The sequence below is a fragment of the Oryx dammah genome, unplaced genomic scaffold, assembly GCF_014754425.2.
Source record: "Oryx dammah isolate SB20612 unplaced genomic scaffold, SCBI_Odam_1.1 HiC_scaffold_1, whole genome shotgun sequence".
Classification (NCBI taxonomy): Eukaryota; Metazoa; Chordata; class Mammalia; order Artiodactyla; family Bovidae; genus Oryx; species Oryx dammah.
The window spans coordinates 7,410,779-7,433,590 of NW_024070185.1; the positions used below are offsets into that span (position 1 = coordinate 7,410,779).

Below are 22,812 nucleotides of genomic sequence, written 5' to 3' on the forward strand. Positions count from 1 at the left end.
GTCTGCAATGCAGGAGACCCCGGCTGGATTCCCGAGTAAGATCCCCTGCAGAAGGGATATGCTACCCACTCCAGTATTCTTGGGCTTCCCTGGTGGCTCAGGCGGTAAATAGGAATCCACCTGTAATGTGAGACACCTGGGTTCGATCCCTGGGTTAGAAAGATCCCCTGGAGGAGGGCATGGCAACCCACAGCAGTATTCTTGTTGGGCTTCCCTGGTTGCTCAGATGGTACAGAACCTGCCTGCAATGCGGGGGACATGGGTTTGATCCCAGGGCTGGGAAGATTCCCTGGAGAAGGGAACCAGCTACCCACTCCAGTACTCTTGCTTGGAGAATTCCATGGACAGAGGCCTACCTAAAAAAAAAAAAAAAAATTCTCACATATCTGATAGGGACATTCTATTAAAGCTAACAGCCTTTTAAGGCTCTTCTGGGAAGCCTGCTGGTTCGTTGGCCCCATCTCTGGCAGTGGTTCCTAGATCAATGAAATAAGGAAAAACTATCCTATTCCCACAAGTAGGGATCTAGGCTTTGATACGTTGCCTTCTGTCCAGGGCGGCCCCGGGGAATTTCGCCAGGCGGGGTGAGGCCCCAAGGGCCGCCTACAGTCCCCTTCTCCGCAAGGGTCCCAGTGCGCCGGGGGCAGACAGGAGGAACTCAGAAACCTAGCTGCCAGGCCCTGCGACAAGCTGGTGCCTGGAGATATGTCGAGTATAAGCAGAACGCCAGCGAAGCCGGGCGCGGGAGGCCACGTGACGCCCCAGTAAGGGCGGGGAGTGGGTGGTCACGTGACGAGTCAGCCGGGCCCGGGGCGGGGCCCGGCGCTGTACTTAGCTCGGGGGCGGCTGCGGGAAGCTACGGCGGCTGCTCAGGCACCAGCATCAGCGGCTGCCCGGACACTCAGGCTGCAGGCCCAGGCCCTCGGCGGCGGCGGCGGCGCGCGGTGAGTGCGGGCGGGCGAGGGGATGCCGAAGCCGGCGTCCCGGGCCGTTAGAAGCGGGGACCCTCGGGGAGTCGCAGCCAGGCGAACCGAGCGGCATCGCGCCCTCCCAGACGTGGTTGTGATAAGAAAAGCAAGCTCTGCGCGCGGGCGGCCGGACTGCACTGCCAGTCCGGGAATCTCGTGCCCCATCTCGGGCGCTGTTCGGACCCCGGGGCGGGTCACCCGACCCCACGGTCCGCCGTCTCCAGAGCCGGAGGCGGGGAGTTTGCCGGCGGACTCGAGGGAGGAGTCTGCGAGGAAGAGGTTGGCCTGGATCCCCGCTGACTTTCGAAAACCTCAGCCTGGCTCCCCAGCCCCTTGTGAGCTTCTGTTCCTCGGTTTTCTTAGAAGATCGCTGAATTGATAGAAAATACTATCAACATCTGTCTTAGTTGTTTTCTTTCTGTAAATGATTTTCCTGGGCAACTTTCTGCACACAGTCACACAATTCCAGGGCCCTCAAAAGACAGGAACCTGGAACTGGGTGGAACGGGGTGGGACCCACAGGAAGAGTTAAATCCACAGATGGAGGGAGGAGAAGCTAAGCAGAGGGAGGACAGGGGGCTTTAGGGCCCGGGGTGCCAGCCTCTTCCCTGGGAGTGTGAGGGGAGTGGAATGGCGGCCCCAACCGTGCACTGCTAAGGAAGGGAGTCAGGCTTGGGCCCAGGGTGCTGTGGGAGCGGGAATGCAGGGCAGAGTCCCGCGGGCATCGCCTGCCCCTCCGCTGATGACTCTGGAGGTCTGGGAGAGGGAGCATTGTGAGGTGGCTGAATCTGGGAGTCAGCCAGGCCGTGCTGGTAGATGTGAATTGGATTTGCTTTCTTTATGGGCCTTGGTCAACCCCTTCCCCAGGCACTGAGGAAGCCAATAGGCAGGCACAGGGAGAAGGATAGGCCCCATATCCCTCTGAGACTCATACCCAGTTGGAGGGGCATGGGGTTCAAAGGGAGACCTAGCACCTTTAGTTACCTTGGAAAAACTACCCTTCAGGCGCCTTCACTAGGGGCATATCTGCCAAGGTACATCCATCTAGTTGAATCTTTAGATGCAGGTTGATAAGACAAAGAGCCTTAGCGGTGTGTCTGGATTGGTTAAAGGCTACTTTCCTTTTCTTCTCTCATAACGTTGTTAACTTCATGGAAGATTGTTTCCTTTTGGCACTGGTAATGGTGACCCTTAAGCTTTGTGGAGAAACAGGTTGGGCTGCCCCACTCTGTGGCTTTCCCAAAGCAGGTGCCTTGGATTCACTCAAATCTCTTAGGGGCATCTGTCCTAGAGCTGGGGTGCTGCCAAGTGGAAAGGTACAGATATCCCTTATCTGGGGGTTTCACAGGCCCAGGGGGAGGCAGCTTGGACCAGATAAGAGCCCTGATTCCAATTACCTCTGCTGCCGCTGGGTCAGGACAGCCCTTTTTCTGAAGGTGGAAGCCCTTTGTCTTCAGGAGGCACCTGCCCGTGTGTTGCTGATTCAGCAGCTTGAGCCGAGGCTCTCCTATGGACTGGCTGTTTCCCCAACTGCTGGCCTTGGGAGTTGGGAGTAGGAAGTTGCATGCCTTTTAGGGCTTAAGATTTCTTTTGTTACCACTGGCAGCTGCATTGGGGAGTGAAGGAAGAGTGCTTTCAGGTGAACCTGGGAAAGTTGGTTGGGTGGTTTTCTTAAATGTGGTGATGAGTTGTGATTGTGTTGAATATCCCCGTCCTTGGGAGAGGAGGACTGAAATGTTTTGGGATGAGAACCCACAATGTCTGTCTGTTTTTGACAGTTTGGCAGAAGGAAAGTATTGGAAATATGAGAGGTTGAACTGTACGAAATGGTAATTTTTTGTAGGTCAAGGAGCATTGAGATCGGGCACCTTGATAGAGTTCAGTCTCGTGTGTAGGGTGGTCGGGGTTGACAGCAGGTTGATGGATCTACCTGAGCAACATGCAGGTGTATGTTGGACTCGGTATTAGGAGGCAGTTGTCACTCTGCCCCTGGTCCTGGGTCTTCATTTTTCTTGGTTTACACTCAGTGCCCTGGGTCTTCATCTTTCTTGGTTAACACTTGGGCCCACTCCAGAGCTGCTTAAGCCAGGTGCTTGAGAAATGACTCCTGAGTCCCTCCATGGCTGATATGTTCACCTTCTACCCTAGTTTGGGTAGGAGGGGGATCTAGGGATCAAACACCATATAAATATTTGGCTTCAATCCCTTTTTAAAGCCCAAGCCTCATCCCCACCTGCTTTCTGCCCTACCCACAGCTTCCTTGTCTCAGTTGTGTGTCTGGGTGGGGAGGAGAGTGGGTGGTGGAGTCAGGGCCTTCCCTCCTGGTCACAGGCCCCCTCTGCAGGCAGCAACTTTCAGCTTCTTTTCTGCAAGTCTGTGTCTAGTTCCTAAGGGACATTGTAACTCCTATCTGCTTTCTCTCCTCTCTGTCTCTCTCTCTCTTTTTTTTTTTTTTTTGATGTGGACCATTTTTAAAGTCTTTATTGAGTTTGTTACAACATTGCTTCTGTTTTATGCTTTGGCTTTTGGGCCACTTAGGTATGTGGGATCTTAGCTCCCCAACCAACCAAGAATCTCAAATCCCTACCTCCTTGCATTGGAAGGCGAAGTCTTGATCACTGGACTACCAGGAATGTCCCTGCTCTTCTCTTTCTAATCTTCCTGCATGATTTTTTTTTAATCCCCTTATTGTTCGTTTAATCCTTGTATCTGTGTCAATTTATGAATAATGTTATTGAAATGCATATGACTTTAATTATACCACATGTATCCTTTTCCAGTGGTGTCTGTGACATTGATTTACATTGATCCATACAGACCCAGTTCATTAATTTTAAACGCACAGTGTATTTCTCTCCTGAGGGACAGTTAGGTGGGTTTTGCTTTTTCACTGTCCTCACAAGGCTACAGAATCCAGTCTCTCAGACAGTTGCACCGGTTTCTCTGGGGGAGAAGCAGAAGTCGGGAAGGTGCTCGGTCCTAAGGTGTGTGCACCATCTGTTTTCTAGATGTCAGTGCTGCCCACTGAAGTTTCACCAATGTCGTCTCAGGGCCTTAAGGGTTCTTGTTCCTCATATTTACCAACACTAGGTATTGCCAGATTTTGATTTCCACCCATCTGATGTGTTTGAAAAGCTGTCCTTGTTTTAATTTGCATGGTTGGGAATTCCAGTTTAATTCTTTGCCCTAGGAAATTATTGATGAGGTTTTTCTATTTTTGTTGTTGATCAGTGGTAATTTGTGGGTTTTAGTATGTTTGTCAACAGCTGAAACTTAAGGTTTCTTTTGATCCTAAGCTAGGCATCTGGACTTGTCTTCAATTAGGTAATATTCTCTGTTTTTTTTTTTAACTTTGAGGACGCGTGTGGGTTCGGGGTACTAGCAATCTGAATCTTCCACTTTACAGATGAGAAAACTGAGGCACCTGCAGATTTGTGACATGATGGGGGGGGGGGCACGTCACCCAGATTGTGGAGACATCTCTACAGTTCGATTTCTTGGCAGTTCTGTCCCCATCCAGGTACACCATCCAGAGCTTGCTCTCAGTCTTTTCTCAAGCTCCAGGTCCCCCCACCTGGGAAACAAAAGCCTTAATCAGGACCAGGGGTCCTTTTCCAGCATTACTGTGTTATGAATGCTGGGTGTTAGGAGGGATGTGCCTGCAGTCTGACTGTGGTTACATGTCTCTTACCTGGCCAGTAACTCACTCAGTATGGCCATGAGGATAACCTAGAATTACCAGCAAGGGTACAGGAAGGAGGATGGGACAAATATCTAGACAGTGAAAGGACTCCGTATAGAGCACAGTGAGACCAGCTATTCTGCCAAGAGACCCAGCGAGGCTGGGCTTCTCCATGACCTGCTGACCTGGAATTGGGCAAGATTTGTTCATTGGAACAAACAAGTCCTGTGGTTTAGGGTTGAGGCTTTGTCACACATCCACGGGGAGCCTTCAGCCCCCGCCCCTTCTGCCTCTACTTAACTCTGCAGATATTTAGGGGGTGCTATGTTCTGGTGGTTAAGAGCAAAATAAACCATCATTTGGGCTCACCTGGTGGTGCAGTTGTAAAGAATTCACTCGTCAATGCAGGAGACACTGGTTTGTTCCCTGGGTCAGGAAGATCCCCTAGAGAAGGAAATGGTAACCCACTCCAATATTCTTGCCTGGAGAATCCCATGGACAGAGGAGCCTGGTGGGCTACAGTCCAGGGGGTCAAAAGAGTCGAGCACAGTTGAGCAACTGAGCATGCAGGCACACACGCAAACCGTCATTTGAGGAAGATCTTGATTTCCCCCACCCCGCCGCTGCCCACTGGGGTACGTTTGAGGATAGAAGGAATTACCCTGGGGAGGGAGGAGTTAACCGGCCTGTGCACAGGGAGATGTGTTCCATGAGAAACTGTCTCACGTGGTCCCTGAGAAACTGTTTTCCTGCGTGGCTGTAGGGCTGTCAGCTCCGAGCCAGGCGGCACCCTGATGAGGGGCATGTATCTTCTCAGGGGCCCAGGCAAGGAAACCAGGACCACATAAGAGAGGTGAGGCCTTTCTGCTGCCTGCTTTTGTATCTGTTTATGTTTCTGTGCCTCCAGTGCCCAGCCAGCAGGGAGATGTCATCTAGCCTCGAGTTAAATTAGGGAGCTGCTGTGTTCCTGCTGGCTGGAGAGGCTTGGAACACTAATCTCATCTGAATCTTCAAGGATTTCTGAAAGCTTTTATAAAGTGGCCTCAAGGTCCTTCAGAATCCAGGCAGCATGCCCGTTTTATTGACTGAGACCAAGTGGGGACGAAGTGACCCCTTCAGCATCTCAGGAAGTCAGCATCTGAGTCTGGGAGCAAGCTGGCAAGCAAAAGCTTCTACAACTTGCCAGAACCTTGCCCAAATGGTCTTGCTTTTCAAAAAAACAACATTTTTTGACTGCCAAGGACCTTCCTGGGGGTCCATTTTTTTAGGCCTGTTGGTTAGTGGCTCAGTCGTGTCCAAACTCTTTGCAACCCCATGGACTATAGCCCACCAGGCTCCGCTGTCCATAGGATTTCCCAGGCAAAAATAGTGGAGTAGGTTGCCATTTCCTCCTCCAGGGGGTCTTCCTAAGCCAGGAATCGAACCCGCGTCTCCTGCATTGGCGGGTGGATTCTTTAAGACTGAGCCACCTAGAAAGCCCATTGTGGCCCTAGGCTAGTATTTTTCTTCTCTTTGTAGGATGCGAGCTGTTGTGACTGATCTTAATGTGTTGCTGACTGGGGAATTTTTGCAGAAACTGACGACCGTGACCATAATGCATCTTTGGCCAATAGTGTGTTAAGTGATGTTCCATTTGCGGCCACTGCAGCCACACGGTTTCCAGGCACCAGGGGAGAGCAGCTTGAGGAAGCCACACTGCAGAACTTGGCGGGAATTAGTCACTCATTCCGGGCAGACAGTTGGCAGATGGGGAGCAGGGAGAGTCCCCATGAGTGTCCTAAAGAGCTTAGGTGGGTGAGGGTGGTGGGATCCCTCTCACGGCTCCTGGATCCCGTGGAGCCTGCAGTGATGCAGTAGGTGCCTTTTCTGGGTCTCACAGCACTTGCTTGGGGGCATTCAGCTGCAGGGGGCCTGGCTCTAGGGGCCAGATAACCAGCTCATGTCTGGCTCTCTATCTCTTTAGCGCTGAGGATGAAGACCGGCAACCCTTTCTGCTTGCCTTTTTTTTTTTTTTTAATGTATTTATTTCTAACTGAAGGATGATTGCTTTACAGTATTGTGTTGGTTTCTACCAAACATCAGCATAAATCAGCCATAGGTTTACCCATGTCCCCTCCCACTTGAACCTCCCTTCCACCTCCCTCCCCATCTCACCCTTCTAGGTTGTTACTGAGTTCCAGTTTGAATTCAAAGCAGCTGAGCACATTTCTGTTAGGAACCAAGACATCAAACAGAAAGACCACATGGAAGCTATGATTCAGATTCAGAGAGGAGGGGCCCAGGTGTCCTTCAGTTCAGTCAGAGCCCATTTGAAGTCAACGTGCTTGCGCTGCTCCAGCATGGAGGTGTCGGTGAGCAGCTGGCACCCAGGGGACACGAAGGGGCGCCTGGTTTTGTGTGGGTGCCCTGAAATGGCCCCAGCTTCGAGGGTACAAGTGCTCTTGGCGACAGCGAGAGGCAAGAGTAGTCTTTGTGGAAGAGAAAGAAACACAAGTTCTAACATGGTCCCACTGAATGTTCACAACCCTCCAAACCTCCTACCTTACCCCTACCTAGAGCCATTCTGCTGCATAAGAAACAGCCTCAATTTGTAGCTATTGGCAGAATGTAGGCACTCAGTTCTTTTAAGCCAACTGTGGAAGCCAACTGTCAACAGTATTTGAGTGGCAGCAGTGGATAGGGCGCTTCCCTGGTGGCTCAGTGGTAAAGAATCCGCCTGCTAATGCAGGAGACAGGAGTTCAATCCCCTGCAAGATCCCCTAGAGAGGGAAATGGCAACCCACTCCAGTATTCTTGCCTGGGAAATGCCATGGACAGAGAATTCTGGAGGGCTACAGTCCTTGGGTTTGCAAAGAGTCAGACACGACTTAGAGACAAAACAACAGCAAGGGATAAGGAAGAGCACAGGACAAGATGAAAGGCTGGTTGGACATGCATCCATCTTTCTCTGCATTAGCCGGTGGATTGCAGGTGGCCAATTTGGAAATTTCAGGTATATATGTCTTGCCTCCTTAGGATTTAGAATCCAGTCTGCAGAGGGCTCTTAACCGTATAAGAAAGCTGTATAAAAAAATCAAGCTTGGGCTCTTGTCCTAAAGGCCTGTGTTCTATCAACATTTTTGTGCGCCTCCAACTCCACCAGCTCCCCATTCTCATGGAGGAACCCAGGGCAGAGGGTGCGTCTGTAAGCCCTGGGATGGCTATTTGCTCAGCTGTTCGCACAGCTGTAATCATGAATAAATGACTTCATGCATTTCAACACCAACAAAAATAAAACTAAATTAAAAAATAAACAAAAAATCAGGCTTGGCTATGTGTCCCCTGGGATGTCAGGACTCCCGTGTTCAGTCCCTTCCTTCCTTCCTGATCCCCAGTGCACGGAACCCATAGCTGGCGGCAGGGAGGTGTGGCGAGCAGCTATGCTCTTGGGGGAGGCTGGACACAAAAGTGCTCTAGGGGTCTGGAGCGGAAAGACATGAGGCAGCCCTTATTTTTAAATGCTAGAGATTAGCTTGGAAAAGGGCCAGAGGGCGTAGCGGAGCCTGTGATCTGTCTTCCCAGGAAGTCAGCTGACCGAGGGCTGGAACTCACATCTGCCCACAGCTGCTCCTGCTCCGTCCACACCCTGACGTGGTCTTGTGACTTGCAGGTGTCGTAATCCTGTATGGGAGCCCTCTTGCCTCAAAGTAAGGACTTTCTATTCTTTCTCCCTGGTTTTTAAGGGGGAAAAAATACCCCCACAAAATGAGAAAAGGGAAATGTTTGCCCGAAAGAGGGGAAGTGAAAACTGGCTGTGTTTCGTGCTGAGGCCATGACACCAGCTAACAGCACAGCTTGGGCTTCCAGCTGTTTGTGCGTAGTCTGTCCCTTGTTCACGGTGTCTGTGGAGGCCAGCACCCACTGGAATGCAGTTGCCACTGCCCTGGACATCGGTCTGTCCCCTTGGGAGGAGAAACTTGACTCCATATTCTCTGGGATTTCAGTAGCTTCAGAACCGCTGAAAGGGAGGCCCATTGGGAGGTCAGCTGGAGTTAACACCTGTTTTAATTTCGGGTTCTTTGTGATGTGGAGGTAGGTGGGTGGGTTTGTGCGAACTGGGCTTGTCTGGCACGGGCTGTGAATGGAGAAGGGAGAGAAGAGAAGAGGGAGGAGGCTTTGCCTTCTGACTGTGGCAGGCACCCTCCTCTCACTCTGGACTTCCACTGGGGGACACGAGTGGTCATTAGCCCCATTTTACAGGTGGTGAGACTGAGGCTAAGTGAAGGCAGGTACACACTTAGGAAGTAAGTGGAATCCAGGTCTCTGGACTACACGCTTGGAGCTCATCCTTGAACTGCAACCCAGATGCTCTTATGTGATGCTGCAGCCCCAGTGGGCGAGTTGGGCCGGTGGTTCATGCTTTGCTGCAATCCCCAGGTTCACGGGTCTCGTTCTCACTGAGGCCGGAGTTGAGCTGGGAGAGCAGTTGATAGGAGCCATGGAGTAGGACCCATAGAGCAGGAAAGCAGGGTGGGATCCTGGGCTCAGGCTGGGAGCTGCCCATGTTCCCTGCCACCAGGAAACCAGAGAAATCTTACATGTGATCCGGGTTGCATGGAAGCACCCCATTCTGCACACTGAGCAGCTGGCTAAGCCCCCAGGGGTCCTGGGGACACTCCACTTTGACACACAGGGAGCATTCACGAGGATGGCCTCTGGTTTCCCGGGGACCCAGCTGTGACCCTGTGACCTGGACAGGCTGTGGTGAGGGCCGAGGGTGGCGACCCTTCCAGCTGTGATTCTCATGGGTCTGTCAGCCGGGCCTCCAGCTGCAGGGGTGGGTCTGCACGCGGGGAGCACACACATCTTCTCAGGGCAGCGTTGAGATGACAAGTGTAAGTCAGGGTGTCGATAGGAACCTTCTTCTTCTCTGCTCAGAAGCCTTTTAAAAAGAAGCCCTGGAGAGCTCCTTTGTCCCGCCTGGCACATGCGTGTACAGTGAAATATTTCCTGACAGTTTGGAGACTCCCTGACTCGGGGTCATGTGAGCAGCAGCCTTCCTGTGAGTCACTGAACATGGGAAGGGTAAGCGTTTTGAGCAGAAAGTCACTGGAGAGAAGGCCTCTGACTGGAAATGCATCTCGGGCCTCATCAGAACATGTTCTTTCAGTTGGGCGGCTTTCGGGCTTTGGTAGCACCAGTATTATTCTTCCTACAGGAACAAAACTTAGAGTATAGCATGTTCACTCCAGAAAAAATAATTAAAAAAAAGAAAAGAGGGAAGGCTCTATAGTGAACGTGGGCTTCCTAGTGGCTCAGTGGTAAAGAATCTGCCTGCCAGTGTTGGAGACTTGGGAGCTGTGGGTTTGATCCTTGGGTTGGGAAGATCCCCTGGAGGAGGAAATGGCAACAGACTCCAGTATTCTTGCCTGAAGAGTCCCATGGACAGAGGAGCCTGGCGGGCTACAGTCCGTGGGGTCTCGGAGTTGGACACGACTGAGCCTGCACACGTATAGCGAATGTAAGCAGTTGTGTGTGAGTATGGTTTTCTTGACATTTTGCATGTAGTGACAGGAATAAACATGTACGTGGGTTGAGGGCTCACACTTGCCATGACTCACCTGCTCCTTTGCTTTTTTTCACTTACTGTCTGTGTATATATATATATACACACACACACACACACACACGTTATTATCAGTACAATGTGGCTCACTTCCACAGGTTCATTTCTTAATGGCTGCTTTTGTAGTTCATTATTTAACCATTTACCACAACTTAACAGTTACTGTTACAGATGCTTTCTTTTTGGTCTTCTCTGAACACCAAGAATGTTTAGTGAATACCCGTGTACCGGTGTCTTTATGTTTTGAGGCTTGTGGGATACATTTCTAAAGCTCAGATTGCTGAGTCAAAGGGTGTGTGGACTGAAGAGCTGATAGAGGCTGGGCGGTACCTACTGATGGGTAAACAGCAGCAGCAGCATCTGATTCCCCACCTCTAACCCCAGTGGAAAATGATCACACTGCAGCTTCTGCCAGTGTGGTGGAAGATAAATACCTCTTCGATGAGCATCTTTAAATATCTGTTGGCCTTCGGTAGCTCTTTTTCTGTACATGTACTGTGTATATCCTTTGGCTAGTTTTCTATTATGCTGCTTCTATTCTGATTTTGGGTCCTTTGCTTATTAGGGAAACAAAGCCTTAAGTATATGTAAGGGCTGTTTTTTGTCTGTCACTTTGTTTTTTATTTTGTTTTTTTTTTTCTAGAAGGGAGGCTTTACTTTCATGTAATCAAACACTTTCCCCTTAAGGGCTGTGTTTTATGCCAATCTTAGGCATTCCTCACTCCAATATTATGTTCGTTTGTTTTGATAACCTTAAAGATTATCTTATTTTTGGCTCTGCTGGGTCTCTGCTTTCTTTTGTTTTGGCAAGCAGGGGCTACTCTCTAGCTGTGGCACATGGGCTCAGCATTTGCAGTCCCCGGGCTCTAGAGCGAAGGATCAATAGTTGGGACACACGGGCTTGGTTGCTCTGCGGCATATGGGATCTTCCCAGATCAGGGATTGAACCTGCGTCTCCCGCGTTGGCAGGCAGATTCCTTCCCTGAGCCACCAGGGTAGTCCCAATACTACTTTTTTTAAGTGTGCTTATTTCTCATGCAACTTCTGTGTTTTTATGTAAGATCTTTGTCCCATGTAGCATTTTTCGTGTGTGTAAGAACTTGAGGGTAAAGATTCAGCCTTATTGTTTTTCCTTTTTGTAAATGCACAACCAGGGATGCAAACACCATCCACTGAGATGCGTGTTTCCTCCCCCGCCTCTGCCACACACAGGCTATGCCTCCAAGTGGCCTGTTGTATTGATGGACCCCTTCCTGAGCTGGCGTCCCCCAGGGTTTATCATACCTTTGTCACCCCAGGGGTTCAGGCCTCCGTCACTGCTATTTTCTAGAACTGCCTGGCCAGCCTCACACATGGATTTTTCCCAGTGGCTTGTTGCTTAAGCAACAGATACATTTAGATCTGTTTTTGCTTAAATATAATTCACTGTGTGGGAGGCAGCGTGTTCAGCGCTGTCACCCACGTCACACACACACACTCACACTCACTGAGAGGGCATCTCCCCAGGCCCGGCGGTGCTGTGGCACCTGGGTCATATTTCTTGCTCTCATCAGAGACTCTTGCCCAAGAGTGTGACTCAGAGGCCTAGCTAGAACTTGCCTGTCTCTCGACCTGCAGGCCAGTCCAGGATCTGAGGCCGTAGTGGTAATGGGATGGCTTGCCTTCTCGGGAGCCCCGTCTCTGAAGCACAGTTCTCGTCCGACTGGAAAAACCACAGGCAGTCCCAGGAGACCTGTGCCACCGGCTAAACCAGCTCTAGGCCACGGCTCTCGAGAAAGGCATGCGGAGCTGGAGGTGGACTTGTGTTTGCTTGTGTGTTCAAAATGTGGCTCGTGAGACTTATCTTTGGTTTCATTTTTTCCCTCTCACTGGGCTTCCAGTTGAGATGTGATCACAGGGAAAGGTGTTTACTCTCTGGGAGCTCAAACTTGAGAAAAGTCCCAAACTTCGTTCCAGCAGCGCATGGAGAGGCAGGCTGGCCGCAGCAGCAGGGGCAATAGACTTGACTTTGCCTGAGGATTTGGTTTTGTCTGTTTGTTTGGGATGGACTTGTTGGCACTGCTTGTCACCTGGGCCCTGGGGTTCTGACAGACAGCAGGCTGCCTTTGCCCCAGCCTCATAGCTCATGAGATAGTTGGTTCACAAACCATGCGGTGACCAGCACCATTTCAGACGGTGAGCCCTTACCTGGCGCTGCAGCAGCTTTGGTGACTTAAGTGGCACGGTGTCCTGCCCACATCGGTGGGGCCTATGCATATGGCACAGCCCTTCCTTGGCTTGCTGTCTTGTATTCCTGGGCCACACAGTCTCTCTTAGCCATTCAGGTAGCTGCCGCAGAATGCCACAGACAGTGGCTTCCAGACAAACTTACTGCTCTCAGTTCTGGAGACTGGGAGTCCAAGATCAGGGGCCAGTGTGGTCCACTGAGGTCTCCCTGCCTGGTCAGACTGCCCTGTGTCCTCACATGGAGGAAGAGGCAAGGGAGCTCTGTAGCATCTTTTTTATAATCAGGGCACCAATCCCACTCATAGGGGCTCCACTCTCATGACCGTATCATTCCCCCAAAGGCCCCACCTCCTAACACCATCACCTTCTGGGGTAGGATTGCAACTTGAATTTGTGGGCAGGGGACACATTCAGTCCATCGTGCAGTCCTGTGTGCCGTGAGCACAGACTGGGACTCTGAGACAAGGCATGAGAGCCCACAGGTGCCAAGGTCCCTGCAGGCACTCTGCCGACACCCTGGTTCTGGAAGGGGAAACCAAGGAGCATGAGGGGGCAGATGGTGGAGAGAGGATGGGATGAGGCCCCCAGAACAGTGCATCCTGGGGTGGCGCCTTGTGTGTGCCGAGCACTTGAACTGGGGAAGAAAGAAACATACTGATGTCTTGTGTCCTTTCCTCTCCAGTTGAATCTCCGATCCAGTTTTCAAAATGTGGCAGCTCTTGACCACCCTCAGTTGCCTGCTGGTGCTGACCAGTGCCCGGAACAGCCTGCGTTTCCCACCTCTGTCTGATGAGATGGTCAACTATGTTAATAAGCAAAACACCACTTGGAAGGTGGGCTGGGGCCCCTGCTGTTCGTTCTGACTCCTGAGGGAGGGGCTGCAGCTGTGGCCCAGGGGCTGGTGTGTCCTAGACAGTTGATCTGATTCATGGTCCTGGCTTGCGTAGGCCCGTGCGCACTGCCCTGTCCCCTTCCTTGTGTGTGTGTGTGTGTTGTCTATGTGTGTGAGAATATGAGTATGAGTGTGTGCAGCTGCATGAGGGTGTAAACCAGCTCCCGTGGAGCTCACAGCTGGGTTGATGTGATTAGGGTGCTAGCGTGGCCTGGTTCTGGTCAGGGTCCTTTCCTAGGTGGCAAGTGGTGACTTCTTGTGTCCTTACCTGGCCTGAGGAGCAAGCTTGATCTCTGGAGTCTCCTTATAAAAGGGCACTACCCGCTCATGACCTGATCATCTCTAAAGGCCCCCACTGTGTAACAGCATCACAGTGGGGTTAGGTTTCAACATGAATTGTCGGGGGAGAGACATCATTCTGAAGCAGTGCCCCAGCACCCTTGCTCTATGGGGTTGAGGGGACCCCTGGCCTTGTCAGGCCCTGTGTAGGTGGTGTGCACATGCCACACCCCCAAACCCCCAAGTTGGTGGGTGACTGCTCTGGGTGGGGCTCTTTTCCAGGCTGGACACAACTTCTACAACGTGGACCTGAGCTACGTGAAGAAGCTGTGTGGTGCCATCCTGGGCGGGCCCAAGCTGCCCCAGAGGTGCGTACCCGCTCCCAGGCAGGGCATCTGGCTGCACCAGGACTGCTGCCATGCGGGCAGAGAATATGCTTGGCACAGGGGCAAGGGGGAGACAGGAAGGCTTCCCTGGCATCCAGAGGCCTCACTCGCCCTGCCCCCCCCGCCCTGAGCTTCAGGGACCCTGCCTGAGGCGCGGGGCCCCGCTCCCAGCACCAGAGTTTCCTCCTGTGCTTCTCAGGTGTCCCAGCTGCAGAGGGCAAGGCCTCAGGTCTGAATGGTCTTGAATAAGGAAAACCTGAAAAAAACTATGTGATCTGCCATTAATGTTTTATTTTTCTGGAAAAGTCTGCATTTTTCACGCAGATACTTCCTTGAAGGAAGCATTAGAAAAATCTGTGAGGCTGGGATTGTTAAGTGATGGGACCATTGTTGTGAAGATGTTTGATTCAGGGTAGCGTGGGGAAAGCAAGAGATGTAATTATCTGGACCCTGAGGTTAAAACCGTTCAAAAATCTGCATAAAATAAGTTTAGGCAGAAATATACAGAACGGTAAATTATTTGGAGGAGTAGAACCCAGTTTTGTTTTTATCAGGCTCCAAGTGGGAAGTTCCCTGGCAGTACAGAGGTTAGGACTCCATGCTATTACTCCTGAGGGCATGATTTCAATCCCTAGTTGGGGAACCAACATCCTGCATGCTGCATGGTGCAGCAAAAAAAAAAAAAAATTTAATAAAATTCCCAGGGGATGTCCTTGCACATGGTCCTTGCACATGGCCCCCTCCACACATCTTCATGCCTCTTCCTGCAAAGTGACAGCCCAGGCCACAGGGTTGGGGGTGCGGAATGTAAGGTGACAACTTGAGATGGAGACCTTTCGTTTTTCAGAGATGCATTTGCTGCGGATATGGTTCTGCCTGAAAGCTTCGATGCCCGGGAACAGTGGCCAAACTGCCCAACCATCAAAGAGATCAGAGACCAGGGATCCTGTGGCTCCTGCTGGGTGAGGCCCTGCTGGCCAGAAGGGAGGGTTGGGGCGAGGGGCTGAGGAAGGGTGGGATCAACCAGGGGATCTAAGGTTAGACAGGTTGAGTCTAGGCAAGTCACATAAACTTCTCGAGGCTCAGTCTCCCCTAGTGTAAAAGAAAGATCCCTGGTGGTCGTGAATCATCGCGGGACCAGGTGGAAGAATTGACAGGCAGAGTGTCCTGTACAAGGCATGCCCCACATATGGGTTGTGAAGCAGTTTTGATTTCTGGTGAACACCCTGTCCTGGGCCATCAGCAGACACCATCAGCTTTGACCCCTGCTCTGCCTGGCTACAGTCCAAAGGTCACACAGAGTTGGACACGACTAAGGCGACTTGGCGTGCACGCACTGCTTCATGAAGTAGCAGTGCCTCTGTGTCAATGAGCTGTCTTAACTGTGTTTGTGTGGGTAAAATACATGATGTAAATGTAACTACCTCAGTCATTCAGTGTGCCAGCCAGTGGCATTGGGTTCATTCCCATTGCTGTGCAGCCATCACCACCTGCATCCACAGAACCCGTCACCTTGGAGAGCTGAGAGTCCATCCCCACAAAACAGAAACTCCTGCTCACCTCCACCAGTCCCCAGCGACCACTCTTCTGCTTTCTGTTTCTCATGACTTTTGTTTTTTCTTTTAATGTTTGTTGGAGTGATGGCTCAGACAATAGAGAATCTGCCTGCAATGTGGGAGACCCATCAACCCCTGGGTCAAGAAGCTCCACTGGAGAAGGAAATGGCTACCCACTCCAGTATTCTTGCCTGGAGAATCTCAGGGACAGGGGAATCCCAGGACAGAGGAGTCTGGCGGGCTATAGTCTGTGGAGTTGCAAGGAGTTGGACACGACTGAACACACATACACAAAATGGCTTTACAAGGTTGTGTTAGTTTTCACTGTACAGCAAAGTGAATCAGCTACATATATCCCCCGATTTTTGGATTTCCTTCAGATTTAGGTCATCACAGAGCACTTAGTATAAGTTCCCTGTGCTATGATTTTTCTGTTTTTTTTTTTTTTTTTAATCAGTGAATCAGTTTATTATAGAGTGACTCACAGGGTAGGATCAGGATGGGGGACATGAGTGGGGACAAGAGTCCAGAAGCATTTGCAACGGCACTCCACGCCACTGAGGAGCCTTTGGACTTTTATAGCTAACCTAGGGTATGGGGGTGGGTAGTTAGAAGCTTGAAAATGGGAAGTACATTCTTAAGTCAAGATTCATGAATGGTAACTAGGCATTATGTCAGCAAAAGTTTTCATCATTGTTTGGGGACTAACAGAACATAGAGGCTACATGGTCCTAATGATTATGAAACAAATCTGTTAAATACTAAAGCCTTTGATGACATAGAAGTGATTCACTGCATCGTGCAGTCAAGGTATATCAGCAAAAGGACCAGAGAAACTGTAGGGTCCCAAGATGGCATCAGTTATGCTAACAGTCATACACTCCACCCCTGACTTTTTTATTTTGGGTAGGGGAGCTCTTATGATATTAACTAGTCTGGGTACCTCATATAAGTGGCATCATAACAGTATTTGTCCTTTGTGCAAGCTATACTTTTATGTTAAAAATCCAAAAACTGCATGTTTCAGAGATAAACCAAATGCCCAGGTAGAGGTCTGGGGTGAACTGGTCTCTTGGTTTAAAGCCCAGCTTGAGCCCCAGGACACCCAGCTGCCTTGAGGGAAACAAGCCACTAGAAAGGCCCGAGGTGTCAGCTGTGGTCTCCTGGGTGTGAGCTGGAGGGACCGCAGCGCAGGGTGGGGCTCACCTCGGGGGGCCTTGTCCCTGCAGGCGTTCGGGGCCGTGGAAGCCATTTCTGACCGGATCTGCATCCACAGCAAGGGGCGTGTCAACGTGGAGGTGTCTGCTGAGGACATGCTGACCTGCTGTGGCAGCGAGTGTGGGGACGGGTGAGCCGAAGCCCCTGGGAGCTTCCCCAGGAGACCTGTGGGTAGACGTGGACCGGAGGGCTCCCTGTAGGGGACAGGCATGGTACTCCCTCGGGCAGGACAATGTCTCTACCGAGACACAATGGGGCCCCAGGGCATCTGGAAACCAGCCCTGGGAGATAACTGCTTTTAGGAGGCCCCTGAAACCAGGCTGGGCCCCCACAGGGCTGGAGTGGGGCTCAGTCGGGGGAAAATAGATGTTCCTGGTTTAGTTTCTGGGTTTTATTGTGCTGCTTCTCCTTTCCTTTTCCTCGCGGAACAGCTTGGGGCCTGTCTTCTCTGTAACTGAGGTTTGATGGATTCCCAGATAAGCCACATTAGGGACACTCTCTGTTTTCTGCCAGTTCTGGCCTTGGTTTTGCAACAGTGGTTTTCAGATGTGGCTGCAGATTAGAAAAACCTGGGGCCTGAAAAGAAAGTAGAAAGGGAGTGTGTAGGTCTCAGCCCACAGCAGTGAAATCCCTGGAATTGGTATTTGTAACATAGCCCCAGGGATTATCCTGTGCTGCCCTTTGAGAACCCCTGTTCAGAGAGAAGACACAGCCTCCTGGTGAGCACATGATTAAGAAAGTATTTCTGATTATGAAAGTACTCAGTGGACAGTCCTGGGTGATTCCCAGCAGGAAGTGACTATCAGGAGGAGAATTGGGGAATTTGGGGGATCTGGGAGAACCGACAGGCCAGTTGCTGGGGCGGTGATGGGTGCAGTGGGTGGTGGTCTGGGAGCAGCCAGGACAATTCTCACGCTGTTTAATGAGTGGCTCTTTTCTCAGCTGTAACGGCGGCTTCCCCTCTGGAGCCTGGAACTTCTGGACAAAGAAAGGCTTAGTGTCTGGGGGCCTCTATAACTCGCATGTAGGTGAGTGTCTGTCTTTAGCTCCCATCCAGCCAGATGGATTTTATAAGCAGGAGTAATAGTGGTCTCATTTCCCCCTATAAAGTGAAGATCAGGGTTGAGGATACATTGAATGCTGGGCTGGAAACTCAGGTAGAAGGCAGGGCAGCCCTGTGTACACAGAGTCAGCAACTGGAAGAGGGCAGTGTTGGGACCACAGACTCTGGGTGACTTCTGTTCTCATGAGCTATCGCCCTGATTCTTCTCTCTGGCCTCGGAGGGGCTTCCTGCTGACACCCGCCTTTCTCCTTGGCCCCCCAGGTTGCAGACCGTACTCCATCCCTCCCTGTGAGCACCATGTGAACGGCTCTCGGCCCCCATGCACCGGTGAGGGGGACACCCCCAAGTGCAGCAAGACCTGTGAGCCTGGCTACAGCCCGTCCTACAAAGACGACAAGCATTTTGGTAAGTGGGATGGGCAACCCCTGCCCCTGGGCCTAGGGAAGCTGAGGGAGGAGGCCAGGCATTGGAGTCATAGGTCAGGAGAAGCGATGCGGTTAGTGCCTCTCTGATGGGAGGGAGCAGCACAGTGTTCTCTGCGTCTCCACCCTGAACGGAATCGTAGACCCTCAGTCTCGGAAGGAAGAGACCAAACCCCTCAGTCACGGGGGAGTGATCTGGCCGAGGAGCCTTCTGCTCCTGCCCTGCTTCTAGGGCCTCATGCTTACCGTGCATGCATGCACGCGTGTGCACACACACACCCCCCCCACAAGATCCTGCCTGCTGGAACCCCATGAATCATGGAGTGGCTGACTCCCTGCCGGAGGCGCCTGCCCTGCTTCTAGGGCCTCATGCTTACTGTGCATGCATGCGCGTGCACACACACACACACACACACGCCCCCCAAGATCCTGCCTGCTGGAACCCCGTGAATCGTGGAGTGGCTGACCCCCTGCCGGAGGCGCCTGCCCCACTTGGTTGGTTTCTTCGCAGGATGCAGTTCCTACAGCGTCTCCAGCAACGAGAAGGAGATCATGGCAGAGATCTACAAAAACGGCCCAGTCGAGGGGGCCTTCTCTGTGTACTCGGACTTCCTGCTATACAAGTCTGGTGTGTATCCGCCCCCAACCCCACTGACGGCCCCTGGGGAGGCAGGTATGGGTTCCTGGCTGGCAGGACGTCCTGGGGGTGCGCTGGGCCTCCAGCAGTGCCGCACGCCGCTGGCCACTCTCTCAGCCCCTCGCACCCGCCCTCTCCATGGCCAACTCCTGCTCCTCCCAAGCGTCTCCTACTTGCTGCTCCTTCTGGAGCCACTGGCCCCATCTCTCCAGCTCCATCACTTCCCCAGCACGTCTGCAGGTTTCCCGTGTCTGCACTGAGTGACCTCCTCCGTCATCTTTGTCTTGACAAAGTCTTAGCCTTGTGCCCAGCCCCCAGTGGGTGAGGAAACAGGGAGCACCTTCCTGTGGGGACTCAAAGGGGGAAGGGGGCAGGATGGTCCCCACCCAAGACCTGTCTTAGAAATCCCCCGTTCCAGACAAACAGTCTGTGCTGAGGACTTCTGTCTGATTTTGTATTCTGCTTGTTCGAAAACTCAAAGTTCTCCAGTCATTTGAAAAAAAAAAAAAAGACCCAAGTTGCCTGGTGAGAAAAAAGTTTTAAACTTGGCAATTCTTAACTTCCACGAGTGTTATAAAAGAGAACACATTTCCGATTGGACAGTCATTCATCAGTAACCTGGTGGTCCTCTGAGCAGCTTAGCGGGTATCTCTTCCCATCAGTCAGACTTGCAGCTGCCAGCCCAGCCCTCTTCCTTAGCACCCAGTCTGCATGGTGTGCCCCAGATTAGCAATTTAAAACTCTTAAGCCACAGAATGCCTTTGACAAGTCATTGCATGGAGTCCTAGTATGTAAAAAAAAAAATAATCGTTGATATGTTAATGTGTCAGAGTTTCTAACTTAAAAGGCAGCCAACAAGCACATTGTATTGCACTCCATCTTAATATTTATCCCCCATGTTCAAGTGTGCTGGGCTTTCAAAAATATATTTAAATAATTCCCAGATGTTATGGGAATTCCTGGAGTCTTCCCATGAAACACCAGGGCCCATCCTTTCCTCTGGCTCTATCTGTCCTTTGTGGGGTTGGCCAGCTGAGCGGGTGGGCTGCTGTGGGAGACCGGTGGTGCCCAGGCTGAGCCTGAAGGGCCTTGTCCTCCCCCAGGGGTGTACCAGCACGTCTCCGGAGAGATAATGGGCGGCCACGCCATCCGCATCCTAGGCTGGGGAGTGGAGAACGACACCCCCTACTGGCTGGTCGGCAACTCCTGGAACACTGATTGGGGTGACAAAGGTGAGCACAGTCCCCGCTAAGAGGGCGCCCAAGCCAGGGCACAGTGGGCATTGTGTCCACCAGCTGTGCTGGGGCGCTGGGGTTTCCCCTTGCCACAAGGGCAGCCTCTGATCCCAAGAGGTATGTGGATGGGGGCATGGCCTCAAGCCAGATGTGCCCATCCTGGTTCCTCAGGGCAACAGGTGCAGGGGGCAGGGGGCCATACCGTCCAGAAGTCTGATACAGGGCTGAGTGGGAGGTTCAGTGGAAGCCCGCGGAGCACCTCATGTGCCGGTTGGTGACAGCTTTGGGGCTGGTTTGTGACTTCCACTCCCCTGTCTTTCAGGGGTGGGTCTGCAGCTTCCCAGGTGGCTCAGTGGTAAAGAATTCGCCTGCTGATTCAGGAGACACAGGAGATGTGGTTTTGATCCCTGGGTCGGGAAGATCCCTTGGAGAAGGGAATGGCAACCCACTCCAGTAGTCTTGCCTGGGAAATCTCATGCACAGATGAGCCTGGCGGGCTATAGTCCACGGGATCACAAAGGGTCAAACATGACTGAGCATGCACGCTAGGTATGTCGGCAAAGGTCAGAATCCAAGCAGACTAAATGCGTCTTACTTCTGCTTTCCAGGCTTTTTCAAAATCCTCAGAGGACAGGACCACTGTGGAATCGAGTCGGAAATTGTGGCTGGAATGCCGTGCACTCATCAGTACTAGAAGATCTGATCTGCTTGGGGGTCTGTCTGCTGGCCCAGGGCCAGTTTTCCCCTAAATACAGCCACTTGGACTGGGGCTGAGGTGGAGGGGTGGGGTGGTGTTAGGATGTCTTTTATTTTTTGAATTATGATAAGATATAAGGGTTTTTAGGCAGGGTCTGAAGAAGACTGGGTTGGGCCAAGCTGTGTGTCTGCCCTGGGTCTGTCTTCCAAGGACACACAGCTAGGCCTGCCCAGGGACAGACTGCTGCCCCGACGCAAACACGTAGACACACAAGCCACTGCCGCAGCAGAGCGGACCTTTCCCTGTAGACGAACTGTGTAGTGCCTGCTGCCCCTGCTTCTGCCCTGACCACTTCTGTATTGCCCCCCACCGCCGCCTCTGCATCACCAGGGAGCAAGACCTTGAAGGGTTTGTAATTTCTGAGAGTGGAAAGCAGAGTTCCTAGTTAGATCCCTGCACAAGCAGGCAGCTTTCTGGATCTGGAGTAGGACAGATCTGAGAAGAGACAGTGGGGCAGCCCTTTGGAGAAAGCCCTGTTGTCCTCCCAGGTCCCCTGCATCTGTCGAGCTTCGCAGCATGGCTCACCCTCTCTGGTCCTGTCCTTGCTGTGATCCTTTTAAGTTTTCTTTTTGTGCACCTCGGCTAATCACGTGAATGAGATGGAAGAGCTGTACTACTTGTACGGATTGTCTCCTTCAAACTAGGCGGTTGTGACTTGACTGACCTTGGTGCCCTCTAATCCACAGCGAAACTAGTTTGGCAGGAAGCCAACTTGTACCTTTCACAATCACTGCTTCACCCTGTTAAACACAAGGAATGGCTGCCAATAAAAAGCCTCTCCTTCAGTGTGAAGTCTGCATTCTGGTGGCATCTCCCAAGATTGTGTGTCACTGTCTGTGGACTTCTAGCTGCTGTCTCTCTTTATCCCCTAGAAAGAATCATGTTCCCATGAATCTGGGTGCCCTTGAACCTCTAACCAGGGATGTCTTGCCTCAGTTGAGTGGAACAAAATAAATACCTAATTTTAACTACATTGCTGCTGCTGTACTTTCAAACCATGGTGCCTCATCTCTTATTCTCATCAGCCCTCTTCTGTTGATTAAGCAGCTCTGTCCCTGTTTTATTAAGGTAATAACGCTTACCTCTTTTTTACCAACCATACACCAGCAGTGACCTGAGGAGTCCTGCAGGTGTGGTGTACTGGTGGTATAACCAGTCCTTCCACAAGGCCAGCATCCTGGGGCCCTCCAGTGTTGGAACTGGGTGGAAGCAGAGTCCACGTGTGGTTTTATGATCTCCTGGTCTCTTGGATTTACATTGCTGGTTAAGAATTACTTATTTCTGGAGTTCCTGGTGGCCCCGTGACTGAGCCCGTGTTCCCTGCAGGTAACTAGGTCCCACATGCTGCAACTAAGATCCAGTGCAGCCAAGTTTTTTTTTTTTTTAATTACAGAGTCCTTTGTATTCTTTTGCAATGTCCTAGATAACAGGCAGGAACAGTTTCAGTTCAGTCGTGTCCGACTCTCTGCGACCCCATGAACCGCAGCACACCAGGCCTCCCTGTCCATCACCACCTCCCGGAGTTTACCCAAACTCATGTCCATTGAGTCGGTGATGCCATCAAACCATCTCATTTTCTGTCGTCCGCTTCTCCTCCTGCCCTCAGTCTTTCCCAACATCACAGGAACATACATACACAAAGGAAGGACACCAGTTCTTGAGGGATCAGGAGGCCATTAGAATTGGCAACATTCACTCCTCTCCCGCCATCACCACCATCACTGGCCTGTTGATCCCACAGCTCACTTCCCTTCCACGACTGGGAGCTGGACCAGTGCTCTTCTGAGAAGTGGAGAGGTTGGACTTTGGACGTGCCTCAGAAGTTAGGATCAGAACTACCTCATGCAAGCTCTTAAACTTCCGGTTAACATTGTAGGAAAAACTG

The 22,812-nt window shown here is 51.7% G+C and overlaps 1 protein-coding gene across 5 annotated transcripts; it reads left to right on the plus strand.

The window, feature by feature from the left end:
* The first annotated feature begins 791 nt into the window (after positions 1 to 791).
* On the plus strand, positions 792 to 21,900 carry CTSB (cathepsin B). 5 transcript variants are annotated; one of them, XM_040232676.1, is made up of 10 exons: positions 792 to 944; positions 13,164 to 13,314; positions 13,935 to 14,020; positions 14,886 to 15,000; positions 16,824 to 16,942; positions 17,755 to 17,840; positions 18,138 to 18,281; positions 18,810 to 18,926; positions 20,039 to 20,167; positions 20,779 to 21,900. In XM_040232676.1, exons 2-10 carry the CDS (start codon positions 13,189 to 13,191, stop codon positions 20,862 to 20,864), a joined length of 1,008 nt encoding a protein of 335 aa, XP_040088610.1. In that variant the 5' UTR covers positions 792 to 944; positions 13,164 to 13,188; the 3' UTR covers positions 20,865 to 21,900. The 5 variants fall into 5 exon arrangements, with proteins under 5 accessions (XP_040088610.1, XP_040088686.1, XP_040088702.1 ...); XM_040232752.1 differs by lacking the exon at positions 792 to 944 and adding an exon at positions 8,227 to 8,336; XM_040232768.1 differs by lacking the exon at positions 792 to 944 and adding an exon at positions 10,134 to 10,150.
* The last annotated feature ends 912 nt before the right edge of the window (positions 21,901 to 22,812 follow it).